Source organism: Pipistrellus kuhlii, unplaced genomic scaffold, assembly GCF_014108245.1.
Source record: "Pipistrellus kuhlii isolate mPipKuh1 unplaced genomic scaffold, mPipKuh1.p scaffold_m20_p_1, whole genome shotgun sequence".
In the NCBI taxonomy this organism is placed as follows: domain Eukaryota; kingdom Metazoa; phylum Chordata; class Mammalia; order Chiroptera; family Vespertilionidae; genus Pipistrellus; species Pipistrellus kuhlii.
The window spans coordinates 61,067,905-61,089,243 of record NW_023425404.1 but is presented as its reverse complement, the minus strand read 5'-3'; the positions used below and the strand labels follow the sequence as shown (position 1 = coordinate 61,089,243).

The 21,339-nt window shown below is 39.8% G+C and overlaps 1 protein-coding gene and 2 pseudogenes across 1 annotated transcript; 1 reads left to right on the top strand and 2 right to left on the bottom strand.

Moving 5' to 3' along the window:
* Positions 1–2,107: 2,107 nt before the first annotated feature.
* Positions 2,108–2,710, bottom strand: LOC118724370 (annotated as a pseudogene).
* Positions 2,711–13,959: 11,249 nt separating this feature from the next.
* On the bottom strand, positions 13,960–15,678 carry LOC118724361 (ribonuclease K3). The gene is made up of 2 exons (XM_036447533.2): positions 15,480–15,678; positions 13,960–14,846 (listed from the first exon to the last, which is right to left on the bottom strand). Exon 2 carries the CDS (start codon positions 14,840–14,842, stop codon positions 14,378–14,380), a length of 465 nt encoding a protein of 154 aa, XP_036303426.1. The 5' UTR covers positions 14,843–14,846; positions 15,480–15,678; the 3' UTR covers positions 13,960–14,377.
* Positions 15,679–20,473: 4,795 nt separating this feature from the next.
* Positions 20,474–20,953, top strand: LOC118724391 (annotated as a pseudogene).
* Positions 20,954–21,339: the final 386 nt, after the last annotated feature.

Genomic DNA, 21,339 nt, shown 5'->3' with positions numbered 1-21,339 from the left:
TCTCACTCACACACTATCTTGAAGTCTTCCTCCTGTTGGCAGCCATCTTCCTCTCTCTACTGTAATTGAGTTTTTATTACTCCAAGGTAGGGTTGACCCTCAGAATGGCAGATAATGATTGGTCCTAACCACAGTGTATGTACTAAAAAGTAAGTTTTATCTGGATACAAACCTGTTTATGTAATCTTTTACTCCTACTTTCTCTTACCTCTCCAGCTAATTTATTAGAAAGTCTGTTGTTTCTGTCTCCTACATATGCCAACACCTGATCACTTCTTGCTGGTCAACTGCTACCAGTGACTGTGAGACATCCTCACCTCCCACTACCGTTACTGCAAAGGGCTATCACTGCTGCCTGCTTCCCCCCTCACCACTGATGGCAGCCTGAACAATCCTTTGAAAGCATAACTGACATAATGTAACTCAGCTCAGAAATCTCCATAGTTAAAATTTTTCTATAAGGTCTGCATTTCTCTTAGAATAACGGCTAAAGTCATAGAAGATTGTATGCCCTTACATGATCTGTCCTCTAGTATCCTTGCTTTTCAAAACTAACGTCCTACTACTCTACCGCTATTCATGTTTCTGTCATGCCATGGTCTCTAATGCTCCCTGAAATACCAGATACATTCCTTCCTGATGACCGCCTTAGGCCCACCTCAGTCCACACTTGCATGGCAACCTTCCTTAGCCTTTTACATTTTATCAAAAGTCATATTGTCGAGGAAACCTGGGTTGACTACTGTTCTTTAAAATGCTATGAATGTGGACACATGTAATACCTTAATCAATCAAAAAAATTAAAAAAGAAAATGAATAAATTAAACATGGTTTTCTAATCTTAAATTCACTCTAATATTTTTTGTGCTTTTGAGTACCTCTTAGAATTCTGTCTCTTGCTCTTTCTGATGAACTAAGAACCTTAAGATACAATTAACCCATTCTAAGCAATTAAGGCTTGTTTTACTCCAGAAGGAGCAAAACTGCAATGGCTTCTTCAAAGGAGATGTTTGGATGCAGGTAGTATGTAAGTACTACAGAGTAAGAATTACTGACTGCGTGGAAGGTGAGACAGATTCGATTGCTACATCCCTGGGTCTGGAAGTGGAGCTGAGAACAGGAGGTCAGAAACCCCAGAAAGGGGTGGAGGTAGAGGTAGAGATTTGATGACATGCCACCTCTGTATAAGCGAAAGGCAGACACTCCAAAAAGACATCCCCCAACCCCTGTCACCCAAACAATCACATGAAAGCTGCCCCTGACCACAGTTTGCCCAGTGATTTCTCTTTCTGTTCCTCATTCATTCTTGAGTGCAGCCCTGTGACGGAAGTGGGGCAGGAAATCTCATTATCCAGCTTTTCTCTCTGTGGCTCTACAACCCCCTAATCCTAGAGCCAGTGCTCCTTTCTGACAAGAGTGAGAATGAGTCATTGATTGCCCCGTGGGGCAGCAGTTGAGGCTAAAATGGGCAAGAGCATCCTCATCCTCATGAGATATCCGAATTGTGTGCTCCCTCCCTACCCTTCCACCACCTCAGGACCAGCTTCTCCCTTTTCCAGGACACAGAAATTGCCGGGTAAAACTCCCCATCTTCTCTAGGCAGCACTGGAACCTGTGAATGTGCTACCTGAGCAGGTGATCTCATTCCACATTGGACCCAGGATCCAGTCCTAGTATACCCAGCAATACCTGTAGAACTGATGAACTCTTTTACAGAAAAATATCTCTGTAGTTTAAATAAAAATTGTCATCTCATCACATAAAGTATTTTATCCATGTTTTAGATTACAACAAAAAGTTTACATTTCTCATATAATTTATTACTCAATCAGACAGAACCAAAGGCCTTTGTTTCCTATTTATTCAGCTGGGCCCATTTACCTCTTGGGGTAGAAATACACAGATCAGTTAAAGCTTTGGGTTTTCAATGTGAAGAAGAGAGAAAGGACATTCTGAGTGACTTCATTTTACAAGGATTCTCTTACACTCATGCCTCTCTATGTACCTCAGATCTCATTGCAGAGGAAGGGAAACATTCTCTTGATGAGATGTTTCTACCTGACAGCAGAGGGGCACAAACAGACACAGACACTGGTAGGTGATTCCGCAAAAGAGTTTATTGCCAGTGCAGAGGAGCTTCAGGGCAACAGAGCTTAAAAGGGTTGTGGGCTGGTGGTGAGGACTGGTGCTGATATCCAGGATGGATGGTGGCATGGGACCATGGCTGTGCCTGCGGGGACAGAGCTTAGTAGATTCTATCGAAGTGACCTGGACGATTCCTTCTGTTACAGGCAACACTGTAGTTTCTCCGTAAGGCTACTTGCTGGTATTCACACTGAGTGTAAGGCAGTGCTGGTCCTGTGAGGTTGCAGTAGGTAAGATTCACTGCAGCTTGGCTTCTATAGCAATTAGGACTAAATCCATCACGGCAGGTTATATTTGTCATGTAACAGAGATTAACGACAGCAGCAAGTGATGTGTGGATGAAAGTATTTTCGCCTTTGCATGGCCTCTGGAAACTCATGTAATTAAGGTGGTTAATCGGCTGCATTGCAATGGTTCATCGAGCATTGGTCATGTTTACGTGTTGAACTTCAAACCACTGAGCCCAGGTTAGACCCCCAGGTGGGGCATGGAAGGAGATCACCATTCCCATGAGCCCCAGCAGCAGAAGGAGACAAAGCTGGGAATCCTGCTGTGTTGGAACCATGTTTCCTGTCAAAACAGAAGCATCTCATGCATCCCTGCACAGTGGTGACACACCCCTTCATCTGTCACCCAGAAGGGCCCCTGCTGTCACCAAGGTCCTATTTCCTTTCCCTTCAGCACCCCTCCAAGCCTGTCTTGTGTCCTGGGTACTAACCCAAGCTCAGTCCCCTGGCAGTTGCTGTCCCATCTCTGGTCCTTCTGTCCCAACCCCAGGAGGGGGTCATTGTCTTACCCAGTCCAGTGCTGTGGCTGCTGTGAGAACAGATCCAGCTGTGGTCCTGGGTCTAAGGCGCAGCTGCTCTCCTCTGTCCTGTGGACTGAAGATACAGAGCAGCCCCTGTGGGAGGGGCCAGCAGAGCCAGGAGGGGTTTGAGTGTAAGATGTGCAGAATCCCACAGATTGGCACATGACCCACTTTAGCAATGAGCCTCTTGTTTTATGCTTTGCCAATCTACACATACCTCAGGACAGCTGGCTGAAGCTTCTGAGGTACAACTCTGATGGCTGGAGTCATGCAGAGCACTCTGCAGCCAGTGGGGAAAACTGCCCACTGGCTTCAGAGTAGCTATAGATTTTAGAACTCAACTTGGTGTGGCACTGAGGGCCTGAAGTGCAGAAAGACAGGCCTAGTTCTCAGAACAAAGGGAGCCCAAGGGCTGTCTTCCCAGGGGAAACCCAGGTCCCCTTCACTGGGTGATCTCCCTGGTCATCACTCAGCCAATGTTCTGCATCTCATCATCTTCCTGCTCTGCCACCTGGAGCTCTGAGTTCCTTGCTGCTTAAAATCCTAAGCTGTATAGCGTTTCTTAGGTGTCCTTGAGGTTTGTTGTTTGCTTTCCTGGTTAGAGAATCACTTTCACATTTTTTAACACATGACTTGATTTTTTTTGTTCACTTTCTGTGAAGTGTTCTTACTTGAAAACAACCAGAGGAAAGTCTTTCTGTAGAATCTGCCCCAGGGTAAACATGTAGTGTATTTGAAGGATACTGTGTAGAGAAGGGGATGGACATCTTAGTGGGCAGGCCTCATACTAAAAGGTGTTAAATTTCTGGTCAAACTTGTAGGTTAGAAAACTATACTCAACCCTTAAATGGTATCATATACCCATTCAACAAAAAGATTCACATCATTTTTAATTACCTTTCTATATTTCTGTTATTTGGAAATGCCATACTTTGATACTTGATTTCATTATGTCAATAAGGACATAGTGGTGACCTAGTCAGGACCCCATGCAGAGCTAGTAACACTCAGCCTTAAATCCTCTTCTTGCTATAATTCATTAATATCTTTTTTATCATGAAATAGTTTTTTTTAGATCACTAATTTTTTTATTGTCACTATTATAGATATTTTTTAAAATTAAATTATTATCTGTGTACATATTTTAACATTGCCCCTTCTCCCATATATACCCTCCCTCTCCAGAATTTTATGTCCATTGGTTGTACTTACATGCATGTATACAAGTCCTTCGGTTGATCTATTATCTCCCCCAGATCTCCCTACCCTACCAGCTGTAATTTGACAGTCTGCTTGTTGCTTTACTGTCTATATCTATCTTTTGGTTCATCAATTTATAATGTTCTTTATTATTCATAAATGAGTGAGGTCATGTGGTGTTTCTCTTTCATTGATTGGCTTATTTCACTCAGCATGATGTTCTCCAATTCCATCCAGGTTGCTGCAAATGATGAGAAGTCCTTCTTTTTTATGGCAGCATAGTATTCCATGGTGTAGATGTACCATAGTTTTTGGATCCAATCATCTGCTGATGGGCACCTAGGCTGTTTCCAAATTCTGGCTATTGTAGACTGTGCTGCTATGAACATAGGGGTACATATATCCTTTCTGATTGGTGTTTCTAGTTTCTTGGGATATATATTCCTAGGAGTGGGATTACTGGGTCAAATGGGAGTTCCATTTTCAGTTTTTTGAGGAAACTCCACACTGTTCTCCACAGTGGTTGCACCAGTCTGCATTCCCACCAGCAGTGCACGAGGGTTCCTTTTTCTCCGCAACCTCGCCAACACTTGTCGTTTGTTGATTTGTTGATGTTGGCCATTCTGACAGGTGTGAGATGGTATCACATTATTGTTTTGATTTGCATCTCTCGGATGATTAGTGACTTAGAGCATGTTTTCATGTGCCTTTTGGCCTTCCTTCTGTCTTCTTTTGAAAATATTCTATTTAGGTCCATTGCTCATTTTTTAATTAGATAATTAATCTTCCTTTTATTTAGTTGTATAAGCTGTCTGTAGATGTTGGAGGTAAAACCTTTATCAGTGTTAACATTTGCAAATATGTTCTCCCACACCGAGGGCTTTCTTGTTGTTTTGTTGATGGTTTCTTTTGCTGTAAAAAAGCTTTTTATTTTGATGTAGTCCCATTTGTTTATTTTCTCTTTAGCTTCCATTGCCCTAGGGGCAGTATCAGTGAAGAAGTTCTTTTGGCATACGTCTGAGATTTTGCTGCCTGTGGATGCTTCTAGTATTTTTATGGTTTCCCGTCTGATGTTTAAGTCCTGTATCCATTTTGAGTTTATTTTTTGTGTATGGTGTAAGTTGGTGATCTAGTTTCATTCTTTTGCATGTATCTGTCCAATTTTCCCAACACCATTTATTGAAGAGACTCTCTTGACTCCATTGTATATTCGTGTCTCCTTTGTCAAATATTAATTGAGCATAGTGATTTGGGTTGATATCTGGGTTCTCGATTCGATTCCATTGATCTATGTCTGTTCTTGTGCCAGTACCAGGCTGTTTTGAGAACAGTGGCTTTGTAATACAGTTTGAAATCTGGTATTGAGATCCCTAGTATTTTACTCTTCTTTCTCAGGATTGCTGTGGCTATTCGGGGTCTTTTATTGTTCCAAATGAACTTTTGGAGAGTTCTTTCTATGTCATTGAAATATGCCATTGGTACTTTATTGGGGAGTGCATTGAACCTATCAATTGCGTAAGAAGTATGGACATTTTGATGATGTTGATTCTACCAATCCATGAACATGGTATGTTCTTTCATGTCTTTACATCTTCCTCTATTTCTTTTTTCAGTGTCATGTAGTTTTCTGCATATAGGTCCTTTACTTCCTAAGTTAAATTTATTCCTAGGTATCTTAATTTTTTTGGTGCGATGGTAAATGGAATTGCTTTTTTAGTCTCCGTTTCTGTAATTTCACTGTTGTTGTATAGAAATGCCATGGATTTCTTGGCGTTAATTTTGTATCCTGCTACATTACCAAATTCATTTATTAAGTCAATTAGTTTTTTAATGGAGTCTATTTTTTTTTTAATGTACAATATCATGTTATCTGCAAATAAGGATAACTTTACTTCTTCTTTTCCAATTTGGATGCCTTTTATTTCCTCTTCTTGTCTAATTGCAATGGCTAGTACTTCCAGTACTATGTCAAACAGGAGTGGCGAGAGTGCGCATCCCTGTCTTGATCCTGTTCTTAGAGGGAATGGTTTTAGTTTTTGCCCATTGAGTCTGATGTTGGCTGTGGGTTTATCATATATAGCTTTTATTATGTTGAGGTATGATCCTTGTACTCCCACCTTGTTGAGAGTTTTTATCAGGAAAGGGTGTTGATTTTTATCAAATGCTTTTTCTGCATCAATTGATATGACTATATGATTTGTATCTTTCAATTTGTTTATGTGATGTATCACGTTTATTGATTTGCAGATATTGTACCACCCTTGCATTCCTGGAATAAATCCTACTTGGTCATGGTGTATGATCTTTGTGATGTTCTGCTGGAGCCGATTTGCCAGAATTTTTTTGAGGACTTTGGCATCTATGTTCATGTTGTAGTTCTCTTTCATTGAGTTGACTTTATCTGGTTTTGGTATCATGGTGATGCTGGCTTCATAGAAGGAGTTTGGAAGTGTTCCTTCCTCTTGAATTTTTTGGAATAGTCTGAGGAGGATAGGTTTTAGTTCTTCCTTGAATGTTTGGTAAAACTCTCCTGTGAAGCCATCTGGCCCTGGGCTTTTGTTTTCTGGAAGCTTTTTGATGACTGTTTCAATTTCTTCCCAAGTCACTGGTCTATTGAGATTTTTAGATTCTTCCTGATTGAGTTTTGGAAGTTTGTATTTTTCTAGGAATATGTCCATTTCCTCCAGGTTGTTCAGTTTGTTGGAATAGAGTTGTTCATAGTATTTTGTAACAATCTGTTGTATTTCGGTGGGGTCAGTTGTTATTTCACCTCTTTCATTTCTGATTTTTTTTATTTGAGTCCTCTCTCTTTGTTTCTTGGTTAGTCTGGCTAGAGGTTCATTTATCTTGTTTATCCTTTCAAAGAACCAGCTCTTGGTTTTGTTGATATTATGTACTGTTTCTTTGGTCTCTATGTCATTTATCTCCCCTCTGATTTTTGTTATTTCCTTCCTTCTGTTTACACTAGGCTTTTCTTGTTGCTCTTTTTCTAACTCTTTGAGTTGTAGAGTTAGATAATTTGTTACAATTGTTTTTTGCAATAGGCTTGTAGGGATATGAACTTCCCTCTTGTTTTTTGCAATAGGCTTGTAGGAATATGAACTTCCCTCTCAAAACTGCTTTTGCTGTGTCCCATAGATTTTGGATTGTTGTGTTTTCATTGTCATTTGTTTCCAGGATGTTTTTAATTTCTTCCTTGATTTCTCTGGTAACCCAGTCCTTGTTTAATAACATGCTGTTTAGTCTCCATGTGTTTGATTTCTTTGGGTTATTTTTATTGTAGTTAATTTCCAGTTTTATGCTACTATGATCTGAGAAGATGCTTGATATGATTTCTATCTTCTTGAATTTGAAGAGACTTTGCCTACGTCCCAAAATGTGGTCTATCTTTGAGAATGTCCCATGTGCACTTGAGAAGAATGTATATTCTGTGGCTTTGGGGTGGAATGTTCTGAAGATGTCAATTAATTCCATCTGGTCTAGTGAGTCATTTAGGATTGATATTTCTTTGCTGATTTTTTGTTTAGATGATTTGTCCAAGGGTGACAGTGGGGTATGAATATCTCCTACTATGATTGTATTGCTATTAATCTCTCCCTTAATGTCCTCCAGCAGTTTTTTGTTTTTTTAAAATGTTTTTGGTTGCTCCCATATTGGGTGCATATATATTTACCAGGGTTATTTCTTCTTGTTGGATTGTTCCCTTTAGTATTATGAAGTGGCCTTCATTATCTCTTGTTATGTCCTTCACTCTGAGATCTAATTTGTCAGATATAAGTATTGCTACCCCAGATTTTTTTTCATTTCCATTTTCCTGGAAAACCTTTTCCCATCCCTTCACCCTCAGTCTGTGTGCATCTTTTTATTTTATTTTTATTTTTTATTTTATTTTATTTATTTATTTATTTATTTTTTTTGAGGTGGGTTTCTTGTAGACAACAGATGTATGGGTCTTTTTTCTTATCCAATCTGTTACCCTATGTCTTTTGATTGGAGCATTTAATCCATTTACATTTAAGGTTATTATTGATAGGTACTCATTTGACGCCATTTTTATTCTATACCTGTGTTCCTTCTTCGCTTCCTATTTATTTATTTTTACAGTAGACCCTTTAGCATTTCTTGCATTGTTGGTTTGGTGGAGATAAATTCCTTTAGTCTTTTTTTTTGTCTGTGAAGCTCCTGATTTCCCCTTCAATTTTGATTGATAATCTTGCTGGGTACAGAATTCTTGGATTCAGACCCTTCCTTTGCATGACTTTGTATATTTCATCCCATTCCCTTCTGGCCTGATGAGTTTCTGTTGAGAAATCAGTTGCTAGTCTGATGGGGGTTCCTTTATATGTAACTTTCTGTTTCTGGCTGCTTTTAAGATTCTTACTTTGTCGTTGGTGTTTGCCAATTTAATTATAATGTGCCTTGGCGTCGGTCTTCTGGGATTCATTTTGCTTGGGACTCTGTGAGCATCTTGGATTTGTGTGGGTTTTTTCTTCTCTATCTCAGATAAGTTTTCTATCATTATTTCTTGAAATACTTTTTCCGTGTATACCTCAGTTTCCTTTTTTTCTGGAACCCCTATTTTTCAAATATTGTTTTGTTTTGTATTGTCCCAAAGCTCCTGTAGGCCCTCCTCCTGCTTTTTAATTTTTTTTCTAGAAGCTACTATAATTGTGTATTTTTCCCCATTTTGTCTTCTAGTTCACTGATGCGGTCCTCTGCTTCATCTAGTCTACTCTTAATGCTTTCTATTGAGTTCTTCATGGTAGCGATGCCATTTTTCATTTCTTCTTGGTTCTTCTTCAATTCCTCTTGGTTCTTCTTCAATTCCTCATGGTTCTTCCTCATTTCTTCTTGGCTATTGTCAAATTTCTCTTCCATTCTTTTTAGCCATCCTATGATCATTACTCTGAATTCTTGCTTTGGTAGGTTGCTTGCCTCTAATTCATTTACTTCCTTTTCTGGTGATGCCTGCTTTTCTTTCATGTGCGGGCTATTTCTTTGTCTCCCCATGGTCTCTCTTTTCAGGATGTCTGGTTATATGGTGTTCCTTCTGCGTTATTTAAAGGCACAAAATACAACACTACCAGGTACAACACAAGAGGCACTTAACAGGAATGTATTTACAATATTAATAACTTCTAATAAAGGTGACCACTAGATAAAGGCAAATTAGGGGATAGGAGAGAAGGAAGAAAGGTAAAAATAAAATAAAATAAGTTTAAAAAAAAGAGGGACAAAGAGATAAAAAAAAGAAGAAAAAAAGATAATGACAAAATGAAGTTGGAAAACAGGGAAAAAAGAAAAGAGAGAGAGAGAGAGAGAGAGAGAGAGAGAGAGAGAGAGAGAGAGAGAGAGAAGAAGAAGAAGCAGACTAAGAGAGAAATGGGAAATAAACTATATATATATTTAGAGAAAATTCCCATAGAACAACCACTAATCCCAGCCAATGCCAGTAACAATATTTGGCGATTAATACAAACTACAATATCCACTATTATTAAGTAAGGCTATGATATACAGAAGTAAAAAACAAACAAAAACAAAGAATTTTTTTAAAAAGAAAATACAAAGCAACAATAACAACACAGGAATAAGCATAACAATTTCACTAAAAAGCATAAAAATTCACTATAATCAACATTCACGCAAACAATGACAAAAGGATTGAGAGGAGAAAAGTTTGTTTTTTTTTTAAACTAATTAATATAGTGCAAAGAGTGGTATTTATACACTTGGATAGGGGTTGGAAATTAGGTCTATAGGTATGGTGAGAGCTTTAGCAGGGGATATACAGAAAGAATAGAGGAAAAACTAAAGCCGGAAAGGGATAAGATAAACATGAGACTAAAAGGGTAAAGGATAGTAAGAGAGTGATGGTGTAAAGGTTGAGTTGAGATAGGGATGAACGATGCTATAGTAGAGATTAAAATAAAATGGAGACTACTCCCAATGTAAAATAAAGAGAAAATAAAAAGGTACTGAAGAAGGAAAAAAAAAGAAGAAGAAGGAAACAAAAAATGCAAAACAGCAGTAGTAATAGTGATGATTGAGATTGAAAAATGTAATAATTGAAAAGGTAAAAACAAGTAAGGAAAAAAGAAAAAAATTTGTTTCTTAAGTAAAAGATGTAAAAAATGAAAATTAAATAAAAGATGTAAAAAATGAAAATAAAATAAAGAATGGTAAAATTAGCATAAAAATGTCCAGTAGTGGTCATTCACTTCCTCCGTTATTGTATTTGGCAAACCTGATTCTCGGACCAGACAGTCTTGCAGTTCCCAGCATTCCACTGCACCTCAGTTTTGCAAAGTAGTCTTTAATTTTAAGTAGGCTATATCTTAGTTATTTGTGTCCATTTATTTTTGATTAATTAAAAGTAAAAAAAAAGAAAAAGGCAGTTTGTAATTCAGCCCTTAGGTGTCAGTGTTACCGGTTTGACCTCCCAGTCTTTTTGGTTGCTCTGGCCTTCTTTCTCTATGGCTCTAGCTGCCAGAGTGCCTGCTGGCTCCCAGACTCTCTTCTGGCTCCAATCCCCAGTTTCCAGGAAGGCAATTTTGCCCTGCAGTCCCCAGGATATGCCCAACTGGGCAGTCCTTCCCTAGTATTCAGAAGCAAGGGGGTGAAGGGGATCAGGCACCAAGGTGTCCAGATGTTCCGCCCTTGGTGGGACAGCCCCGATTCTTAACAATCTGTCCCATGTCCCTTGGCATTTTAAAAAAAGTCCTGCTTCTGGGGAAGATTACGCCAAACCCAGCACTGGGTCTCACAAGGAAGGATTTTCTCTGCAGCACAGCCTTCTTTCAGCGCAGCTTGGCGCGGGGGCTGCTTGGGCGTGCAAAGGGCTGAAGTTGCTGCTGGTGCAGTGGGGACCCAGAACCCTCATGCTATCCCTGCAAACTGACCTTTCCGTGGGTGATCGAAGAACTCCCTTGAATCCATGTGTTTGCTCTGATTGGGGCGTCACAGCTGCTCCATGGTCTCCTTTGCTGTGGGTTTTCCAGGCCTCAGAGAAGATCCTCCTTTCCTGGTAAGATGGCGCAGCCTTCCTTCTGAGCCGTAGTTCCCGGCGAGGTCTACGCCGCTACAGTGCTGGTTGCTTGGTCAGGAAATCCTGTCCAGTGGACCCTTCCTTACCTTCCTTTAGAGTTCCTCTGCTCCTTTGCTGCCAATCAATATTCTGTGAGCGACTCAGATGCTGCTTTTCTCTGTTCTGGGACCAGGGTCAGAACAAGTCCATCTGTTCGGTCACCATCTTCTCTCCCTATTATAGACATTTTTATACCCATATTTTCCGGCGTATAAGACGACTTTTGAAACGAAAAAAAGTCAACCCAAAATTGGGGGCAAAAGACCAAAATTGCACAAAAATTACCTGCAGATTTTGACAGCAAAGTAAGTCTTTTCTTTGAAGTGGGGGGTAGTCTTATACAGCGAATATAGGCCTAAAACTATGTTTTAACTGAAAATTAGGGGGGTCATCTTATACGCCGGAAAATATGGTGATGTATGCTTTATGGAAATCTTTTCCATATGTGATCAAGACGTAAAATTGCATTAAATGTAGTCACTCCTTTGTGTTGCTGACAGCCACATTAGGTAGAAATATAGACCTGTAACCCAGTGTCTATATTATGAGGCAAAAGGCATATACTAGAGTCACAGGAGTATATCTGGTCAAAAACCTGTTCTGATCAGCACATACAGTGTTCCTTATAATACTGGATTTTTGATGCTAACTTTTCAAATTGGGAGCGTTCACATTTGCGTGTCTATCTTATTTGTAAAAATTAGGAAATGTTGATGGGTGCACTGAGTTTCCATTACTATAAGGCAGCGTTTCCCAAACTTTTGACATATGTGTACCCCTTCTATAATTTTCATAATGCTGAGTACCCCTCATACACATGAGAAGGTAGAATTAGGCACAGCTAAGCACAGTGTAGTGCATATCCCCACCAAACTCCTGTGCAAGGCGTACCCCCACCAAACTCTTCCCGTACCCCTGTGGGTACGCATACCACACTTTGGTAAATACTGCCATAGGGATCAATTGAGCTGAGTCATCAACTCAGTCTGTTGAAAGAAGCAATTGTGCAGGGGTCTCCGCTGACCCTACTACTTCCTCCTGATTCACATCCTGTCTGTTCACTCAGTGAAGGCTTTTGCCTGGCTTCTGTGGACAATACTTTTACGACCTATCAGCCTTGTTACTTGTCTGAGTAGTAACTCAAATAACACCCTGCCCAATTTACAACGATGTTTTTCCTTTAAAATTGTATTCAGAGCACACCTCCTATGATTTTTCTGAATGTTTTCTCTATAGCTTTCCTCTGAACATTTCAACTGCTCTTTTTCTTTCCCCCTCCAGAAATAGTACAGAAAATCTAGTTTGATATTCAAGATCTGTTGGAGAGGACTTCTTTATATGAGGCAGGAAAATATACAAGCCCATGTTAATTAAAGTACACTGTAACTTCTACATACATTTGTCTTTAATAGATGAAAGGAACTTTTCAGAGATTCTGTTTTGTTTTGTTTTTCATAAGCACAGACCAATTTACTACACATTTTTAGACCTGATCCATATTTCCAACGAAAGGAATACCAAATGATGCCTGGTGTTACTAAGTCGCTGTTGAAATTTAGGAACATTTTAAGGTATTGTCTCAGGAAAAGACTTCTGCATTTGTGGTAAAAACCAGTGTTTGAAAACAATGGGCTTGGCATTAGTCAATGTCTCATTTAATAAGGGCTCTTGTCCAAAACCAAGAGCTGACCATTTTCAATTTCTTCAGCCCAGGGTACTCTTGCAATGTCTGCCTTTAACCTGCTGATAGGGAGTTGCTAAACGACAGTGCACAGGCCCCTAAACCCCCAAAAAAAGACAGTGGATGTGGGAGGGCACAAACACAGCCTGGAAAGGCCAGGAAAGGGGTTGGGTGGTCTGAAAGAAAGCCTGGGCTTTCCCAAACCCAAGGGAATGTATGGAACCTAGGCAAAGAACACAGTGCATGTCCTCCTTGGAGCACACCCCTATTCTTCCTTCTCTTGGGCACATAACTTTTGCCTTCTTTTCTCCTAAGCTCTAAGGGTCCCCGGGAGACTTGCAATCTGGGGAGCAGCAAACAGAGCAGAGGATGCTCTTCTTGCCTCTGTAACTTCCTTTTCTGAGTCCACGCAGCCACTCCCCTATAGCCTTCCTGCTCTCTCTGCCTCTCTGAAAGCTTATTGCCACTTGTTCCTCTAATAAATCTTGCCACCGATCTAATGAACAAAATATACTGATGAACAAAATGGATCCAGAGATATAGAGCATGGAACAAGACTAATGAATTTTAGAGGAAAGGTGGAGGTTGGGGGAATGGTGGGGAGTGATTCACCTGGGAATTTATCTGCATACTACAGGCCCAGTGCACAAAATTTGTGTGCAGGTAGGATCCCTAGCAGCTGCCAGCTGCTGGCCAGAGCCTCCTTTCCCTGGTTGCTGACTGGGCCCTTTTTCATTCCACACCACCCCCTGGTGGTCAGTGCATGTCATAGCAAGTGATTGAACTGAACAGTCAAACTCCTGAGGGGACACTTTGCATATTAGGCTTTTATATATGTAGCTATGCATAGCCCATGGACACAGACATTGAGTAGTGAAGGCCTTGAAGGAGTGGGTGTAGGGTGAGGGGTTTAATGGGAAAGAAACAAATGGGACATCTATATATTTTCAACAATAAAGATAAAAGTAAATAAATAAATAAATCTTGCTACTATGGCTAAATTCCTTCTTTGTGAGTGTACTGAAATTCTTTTCTTGTGGCACTTAGTAGTGCCTATTTTCAAGGGTGCTGGGACTGACCCACCTTTGTGTCAGTCCTCTTCTGGTAACAAAAGAGATCTCACTCATTCTCATTAGAATGCAGAAGAAAGTGGTTTTATTGCTGATAATGCAGTATAACAAAGCTTGACAGAAGTTTCCAGGCTAAAATAATAGGAAGGTCTGGACCCTTCTTTTCCCTCTTCCTTATTGCCTTCCTTTGAAACATGCAGAGCTCCAAAGCAGGAAAGAATCATAATTTCTTTTTGTCCCAACTCTGATCTGGTGTCCTTGATGCTCTAGTTCTCCCAATACCCTCGTTTTTTTTTTTCTTCCATAGGAACCAGGGAATCAACAAAAGAAAAGGCAGGAGAGCGTAAAGGAACCTGTACCAAGGGAGAGGCAAAATGGTCAAACCTTTACAAAACCTTATCTAAGTGTACAGGAACCAAAGGATACTGAGGGTCTGTCTTCTTAGGGGGGTCACAGGCAATAATGTAGAACTTGGTCTGGGGAAAATCTTTGTAGCTGCAGTTAGGATACTTCCCTCCAGCGAGACTGCAGTTAGTGAGGCTAACAGGGTTTGCGCTCTGGTGGCAATTGTGCTGGCCATTCTTGCATTTAGTCTTCTTCTCCTTACAGGTAGCAGTCACTTTCTCGAGGGAGTCATGCAGAAAGGTGTTTAGAGGCTTGCAGGTTTTAGTATATTTATTGACATTACTCATTGCCTTGTTGCATTGGAGAGGGTTTGGTTGTATATGCTCAATTTCAAACCACTTAGCCTTGGTGAATTTCTTAGGCAAAGCATAAGATTGATAGACTGGTCCCCAAAGTCCCAGCAGCAATAGGAGGGGAGTAAAGCGTCTCAGGAGATCTAGCACCATTTTTTCTGTGTAGGAAGAGAGAAGATAACAGTAGTAGTACCTATCTATCTATCTATCTATCTATCTATCTATCTATCTATCTATCTATCTAGAGAAAGGTAATATGCAAATTTGTCTGGGATACACTTACAGTCATGACCAGCTACAAGCCTTAATAGTCACGACTGGTAAGGCCCCCACCCCTGAAGACACACACACACATACCCTGAGGGTTCCTGGACTGTGAGAGGCGGCAGGCTGGACTGAGGGACCTCCCACCCCAGTGCACAAATGTTACGCATCAGACCTCTAGTAAGCAATAAGATTAGAATTGTTATTTATAACCATTTAGATTTTTGTTGTGCTTTTTAAAGATTTCATAGTTCTTTCTTTCTTCTAACCATCTTCTTTCTCACTTGAGTCTTATACAATTCTCTGATGAGCCTGAAGCCCAATAAGAAGGAATTTGAAGAAGACCTTTCTTCTTAATGGCCAGATCTGATTCTTTTCTTTCCTATGCTCATGGGTTTGATGGTCCCATGTCAGAAACCTTGTGTGTTTCCCCTTCCTGCCTGAAATATTTATCCTCTATCTATTTGACTTGGACCTCCCAGCACCTTCACTGTCCTAGTCTCCCTAGCCCTGAGGCTTCTCTTACCAGCTTCCCACCTTGGTGCTCCCACTGGAAACAGAAGCAGTAGTTACTCTCAGGCTCAGAGGCTTTTGTAGGCTGTTTCTTCCACAGGCCTTCCAGAGCTGCTGGCCTTCTCAAGGGAAAAGTTCTGAGCTTTTAAGAAAGAGGAGGGCATGGAAAATAAACTTCTTGTGTGCAATACAGATGAGATATGCAGACCTTCAAACTCCTAAAAGGTACAAAAAGTTCCTGCTCTGGTCACTTCTTTGGGACTTTATTCTCTCATGAAATTTCCCATCTACATGTAAAAATTTAATAAAATTTGTACAATTTTTCCCTCTATTAATCTGTCTTTGTCAATTTAATTTTTAGAACCAGACAGGAAACCTAAGACAGTCAAATAAAACTTTTGCTTCCCCTATAATTCATAGGAAGAACTTGAGTTTGCTATTATAGTCTTTTATCACAAATGATGCCATTTTGGGCCTCTGTGGTCTTTCTCTCTTTCTTTCTCTCTTTCTTTCTCTCTCTCTCTCTCTCTCTCTCTCTCTCTCTCTCTCTCTCTCTCTCTCTCTCTTCCTTTCTTTTTTCATAATGCCAAATACAGGTTTAATACCTGATCTGGTTGCAATTTTAACTTATCCCATAAGCATAATCTTAATCAACCAATATGGAATTTTTTTGGCGAACCCAGTAAGGTAATCTGTCTAGTAGGCTCTCTCCATCCCCCATAGAAGGAAGATACAATTCTATATGATAAAAGCCTAATATGCTAAGTGTCCAACTTTTCATTTGACTATTCGACCAGTCGCTATAATGTGCACTGACCACTAGGGGGTAGATGCCCTGACTGGTAGGTTAGCTTGCTGCTGGGATCTGGTGGATCAGGACTGGGCGAGATGGGCTGGACATGCCCTGGAGCCCTCTTGTGATCCCTTCCAAGCCCTGATTGTGCACCAGTGGAATCCTCTGGCCTGTCCCACACCCTCTCACAAACCAGGACCCCTTGAGGGATGTTGGAGAGCCAGTTTTGGCCTGATCCCCACAGGCCAGGCTGAGGGACCCTACTGGTGCATGAATCCGTACACTTGGCCTTTACATAATAAATCTCTTCCCCCAAAGAAAAGTTGTTCCAGACTCAAAATAATCCTTTCTTTTCTTTTATTATTAGCTTTGTTTCCCCATCCTACTTCCTATAAAACCTTCCATTTTGTACAACCCCTCCAGAACACCATTCTAGTTGCTAGATATAATGCTGCCAGATTTATAGATTGCTTAATTGTTTTTTAAAAGATTGGAGAGATCACCATGAATTGCAGCTTACAATGGTCATGGAACCAAAATGATACATAAACCTAAAACAGTAGCAACAAGTAAGAAAAGAGTTTCAGTGAAATGTGTAAGCCATATTCCTAGATCTGTAAGTGGCTAGGTATGACTGCTGTTAAGAGAAAAGTTAAGCGAATGATAGGAGATGAGGCCAGAGAGGTGAGCAGAAGTCAGATTATGTAGGAAACTATGTGCTGTACTAAAGAAAGTAGATATTTATTGTAGGATATGCATCTAGTGTACATGAAAAATTCCAAAAATTTGAATGGCATAATCATGCTGGTGATCATGAAGGTCACAAATGTTGCAAATTAATTTTAATAATTAGTTTTGGTTGCAAGCAAAGAGCAATTTGAGGTAACTTAAGGGGAAAAAAGTGTAAATGATGGTGAGAGTAATGGTGATGGAAGAATGTGGGAGATATTATAATATGAAAAAAATATAGCAGAAGAATTGGTCTTTGGAAATAGCTGAAACCCAATAAGCTTAGGTAAGCTGGAGATCAGGGCTTAATGGGCATAAATCCACTTCCTTTTTTTTCTTTCTTTTTCTTTTTTTTTTTTTTTAACCCTGCATCATTACTTGAAATTCAGACTCTGAGGAAAGTATAAAGGAGGAAAAAAAAAACTTTTTCTTTTAACCTTCTAGGTTCTTAGCTAAAACTCCTTAAAGAAAGCAGGTTAACAAGAGAAAAACAAACAAGTTATTAGCATGAATATCTCATACATACATGAGAAAAACTCAAAGATGAGTAACTCAGAGGTTGCTAGAATTTGGAGTTATATACCATTTTTATCTGAAACAAAGGAAGAAGAGTGTGGGAAAGGCAAGTTATGGAAAGGTCACTGTTAGGTTTTGGCTGACAGGAGCCAGGCCAAGAGACATGATGAGAGTTTAAGAAATTGCATTCTCTCAGTGTGTTGAGAACCAGTGTATCAGTGTCAGCAAGCAAGAGTAAGGAGGGCAAACATATATATCTCCTGTGCAAGTCAGAGAAACCATTTGGACTGAGTGCTGGCGGGGATGAGTGTAGTGGTTTACTGGAAACTGGAAGCCATTAGTCATATCTTGCAAAATCTGAAATGAGAATAATAGGAAATCTGCAGGGAGGGTGGGAACTCAATGGGGTATATTGGAAAAGTACTGAGCCCTCGGGAAAAGTAGAAAATATGCCTAACATCCCAGCATTCCCTCTCCCGCTACCTCTCACCCCCTTAACTGGCATTTCTGTAAAGTGGGGTTGATGGACACTGGCTGATTTCATTCTTATGTAGCTTCTTCATGCTTAGGTGGTATGAAGAGATGTCCATAATTAGTCAGTGATTGAGGAAGGGGCTGATAACTAGTGTCGATCTGGAATAGCATCAGTGACAAGGAAAAAGCACAAGTAAACTAGGATAAATGTTGTTGTTTTTTATGTAACTCTTTGCATTCTCCATTAGTAAGAGTTTCTTGTGACTTAGAGTCATCTTTTTTCTTCTTGGTACAGAGAGGGAAACACCCTTACTATATATATTACTAAATTACCCTGCAAAAGTGTCTACATAATAAACATCCACACCTGTGGAGAATTTTTATTTTATTTGAGCCAAATTGACAACATATGCCAGGAGCAAGAACTCAAATATCTGAAAGAAAGAAAGAAAGAAAGAAAGAGCAAGAGAAAGAAAGTAAAGGAAAGAAAAAGGAAAAGAAAGAAGAGAAGAAAGAAAGAAAGAAGAAAGAAAGAGAAGGAAGGAAGAAGGAGGAAGGAAGGAAGAAGGAAGGAAGAAGGAAGAAAGATAGAAAGAAAGAAAGAAAGAAAGAAAGAAGAAGAAAGAAAAAAAAGAAAGAAAGAAGGAAGGAAGGAAGGAAGGAAGGAAGGAAGGAAGCAGTAGAAAGCGAAAGAAGAAAGCAAGAAAAAAAGACTAAGAACATCACCCAAGAAAGCCAAAGAAACCGAAGCACCAAAAGCACTCACTCTACTGTCGCTATCGCTTCCTTTTATGCATTTGCAATTAAGAAAGGAAAATAAGGAAGAGGTGGAGAAAACAAGGTTGGGATTGGATTACAGGATAGTTAACAAGATTATGTGACTTCTTGAGGGTGGTTACTTCTTATTTCAAAGGTAGATGCCCACACACAGACACACACCAACGGACCGGGCTTACATAAGTGACTTTTTACCAAACAGTTAATGTCTGGGGATGACTACCTATCCTGATCTCCCCAGTTAGGAGTTTATGATCAGATCACCACAGGAGTTTACTCTCCATAGACCCTCTTTTTTATTCAAACCTGAGTAACTTATACTCTGCTTTCAGAATTTCTCCTTTGTCTGCTATTTCTTGAAATAATTCTTAAGCCAAAGAGGCATATTTTAGGGTGGTATATTCTGCTCTTCTACAAGAATGTCCAGTTAGCTTCACTTGACTCTCATGATCCTCACTTGGCTCGGCTCTGTAAAGGACATTGGAAACCTGTATGGACAGCCTCACCAAACTGCACATGGAAAGGGAAAGGATAATTCCCTAAGGGAAGTGAATGTGCAGCTATCCAAATGAGGGTAAGTAGATATAAGAATGTTCAAGAAATAACAGCCACACATGCTATTTATACTAAATACAATTAAATACATTTTCTTCCTGTTTTGAACCAACATCTTTTCACCCTTTCATAAAAGCATCTTTTAAAGAGTTTTTTAAATGAGGTATTTGTGAAACTTCCCTATAGGAGACCAGAATATGTCACCCCAAAATATTTCAGTATATATATTTTGAAACAGAATTTATCAAGTGAGAAAGACAATCAGTATTCTCCATATGTGAACTGATTATTGAGGAAGAACTACCGGGTTAACACTAGTCTCTTGTGAGTTTGGCTGGTATAGGACAGGTCATCATCTCACAGGTGTCTGTTCATCCCCAGGTGCACTGAAAAACTGCAAAGCTGAGGAGTTGTTCTGGAAACATGATGACCAAGCTATATTTACTGGTTATTCATTGAGATCTGAGTTCCAGGTAATCACCTAATTGAAAATGTTAATACCATGGCCTTTTCTCTAATTGTTTCAAGGCTGGGATCATTTCATAATACAGGAGGCTTAAGAATACAAGGTACTATGCTTTAATGTTTGGTATTTCTTCTCCCTTAGGCAAAATTATATGAAGCCAATATTTCTCTTATTCTGTATCTCTCCCTCACTTAGTAAACAGAATTCTAGTGGACTATACCTACGGTGTCCTCAACATTTCATCCCCCAATTTACTCCCTCTTCCTTACAACAAAATTTAAGTCTGGAGCCTAATTACTGAGAAGAGTTGCCAATCTCACCTTATTTCTCTGCCAAGTAAAAAATGATTATTATCCAATAAACTCAATGGTGCTAATATCTTCTGCAAGAGTGTATTATTCCTCCGGAAACTACTGCCTTATCACAGCTAAATTGCATTTGGCTTCTTAAAGCTTCTTAAAGATATTTTTTAAAATTTGTTTTTATTGATTTTAGAGAGGAAGGGAAAGTAAGAGAGAAATAGAAACATCAATGAAGATAGAGAATCATTGATTGACTGCCTCATGAAGGCCCTCTACTGGAAATCAAACCTGAAATCCTGGCATGTGAGCAGGAATCAAACAGTGAACTTATGGGTCATGGATCCACAATCAACCACTGAGCAACAGCAGCTGGGCCTTACTGATATTCTTAATAAATGAGCCCAGGGTCCAACATGTTGAAGAGAGGACATGGTGAGTCCTCCAGGGCGAAATTCCAGATTTCTCCGGGTCTTCTGGTAGGAGCCATGATTAACTGTGCTGACAACATAGGAGCCAAAAATCTGTACATTATTTCTGTGAAGAGGATCAAGGGACACTGAACAGACTTCCTGCTGCAAGTGTGGGTGACATGGTGATGGCCACAGTAAAAAAAGGCAAACCAGAGTCAGAAAGAAGGTACCTCCAGCTGTGTTAATTAGACAACGGAAGTCATACCGGAGAAAAGATGGCGTGTTTATTTTGAGGATAATGCGGGGGTCATAGTAAATAATAAAGGGGAAATGAAAGGTTCTGCCATCACAGGACTATGTAAATTTGTGGCTCAGGATTGCATCCAATGCTGGCAGCATTGCATGATTCTCTGGTGTATTTGTAAAGGAATAACCCATTAAAAATTGGTGACATGAAAAAAAAAATGAGTCCAGTAGGAATCCCCATCATTCCTTAGCTGTTGGGGAAGGTTCTTTATAATTTTGGGAATTTATAGATTTTATATAGATAACAGCCTGTATTTGTATATTAGAAGACTCTATCTTCTGAAGCCAGATAGAAGAGATGATTGATGGGTACTTGTGATGTTGATTTTATCTAAGTCAAAAAGAAGGTAACAAGCCAAAAGATGGGAAAGAAAGAAGACCAAGGTAGATAGAGCACATACTATGAGCTAGGACCATAGTATCCTATCTAATAAAAGGGTAATATGCAAATTGCACTATTACTCCAACACACAAGATGGCCACCCCCATGTGGTCAAAGATGGCCACCCCTATGTGGACACAAGATGGCCACCACAAGATGGTCA

What these genes read in the sequence shown, in the direction of transcription:
- LOC118724361 (XM_036447533.2), bottom strand. Translation starts at nt 14,842, where the DNA reads ATGGTGCTAGATCTCCTGAGACGCTTTACTCCCCTCCTATTGCTGCTG.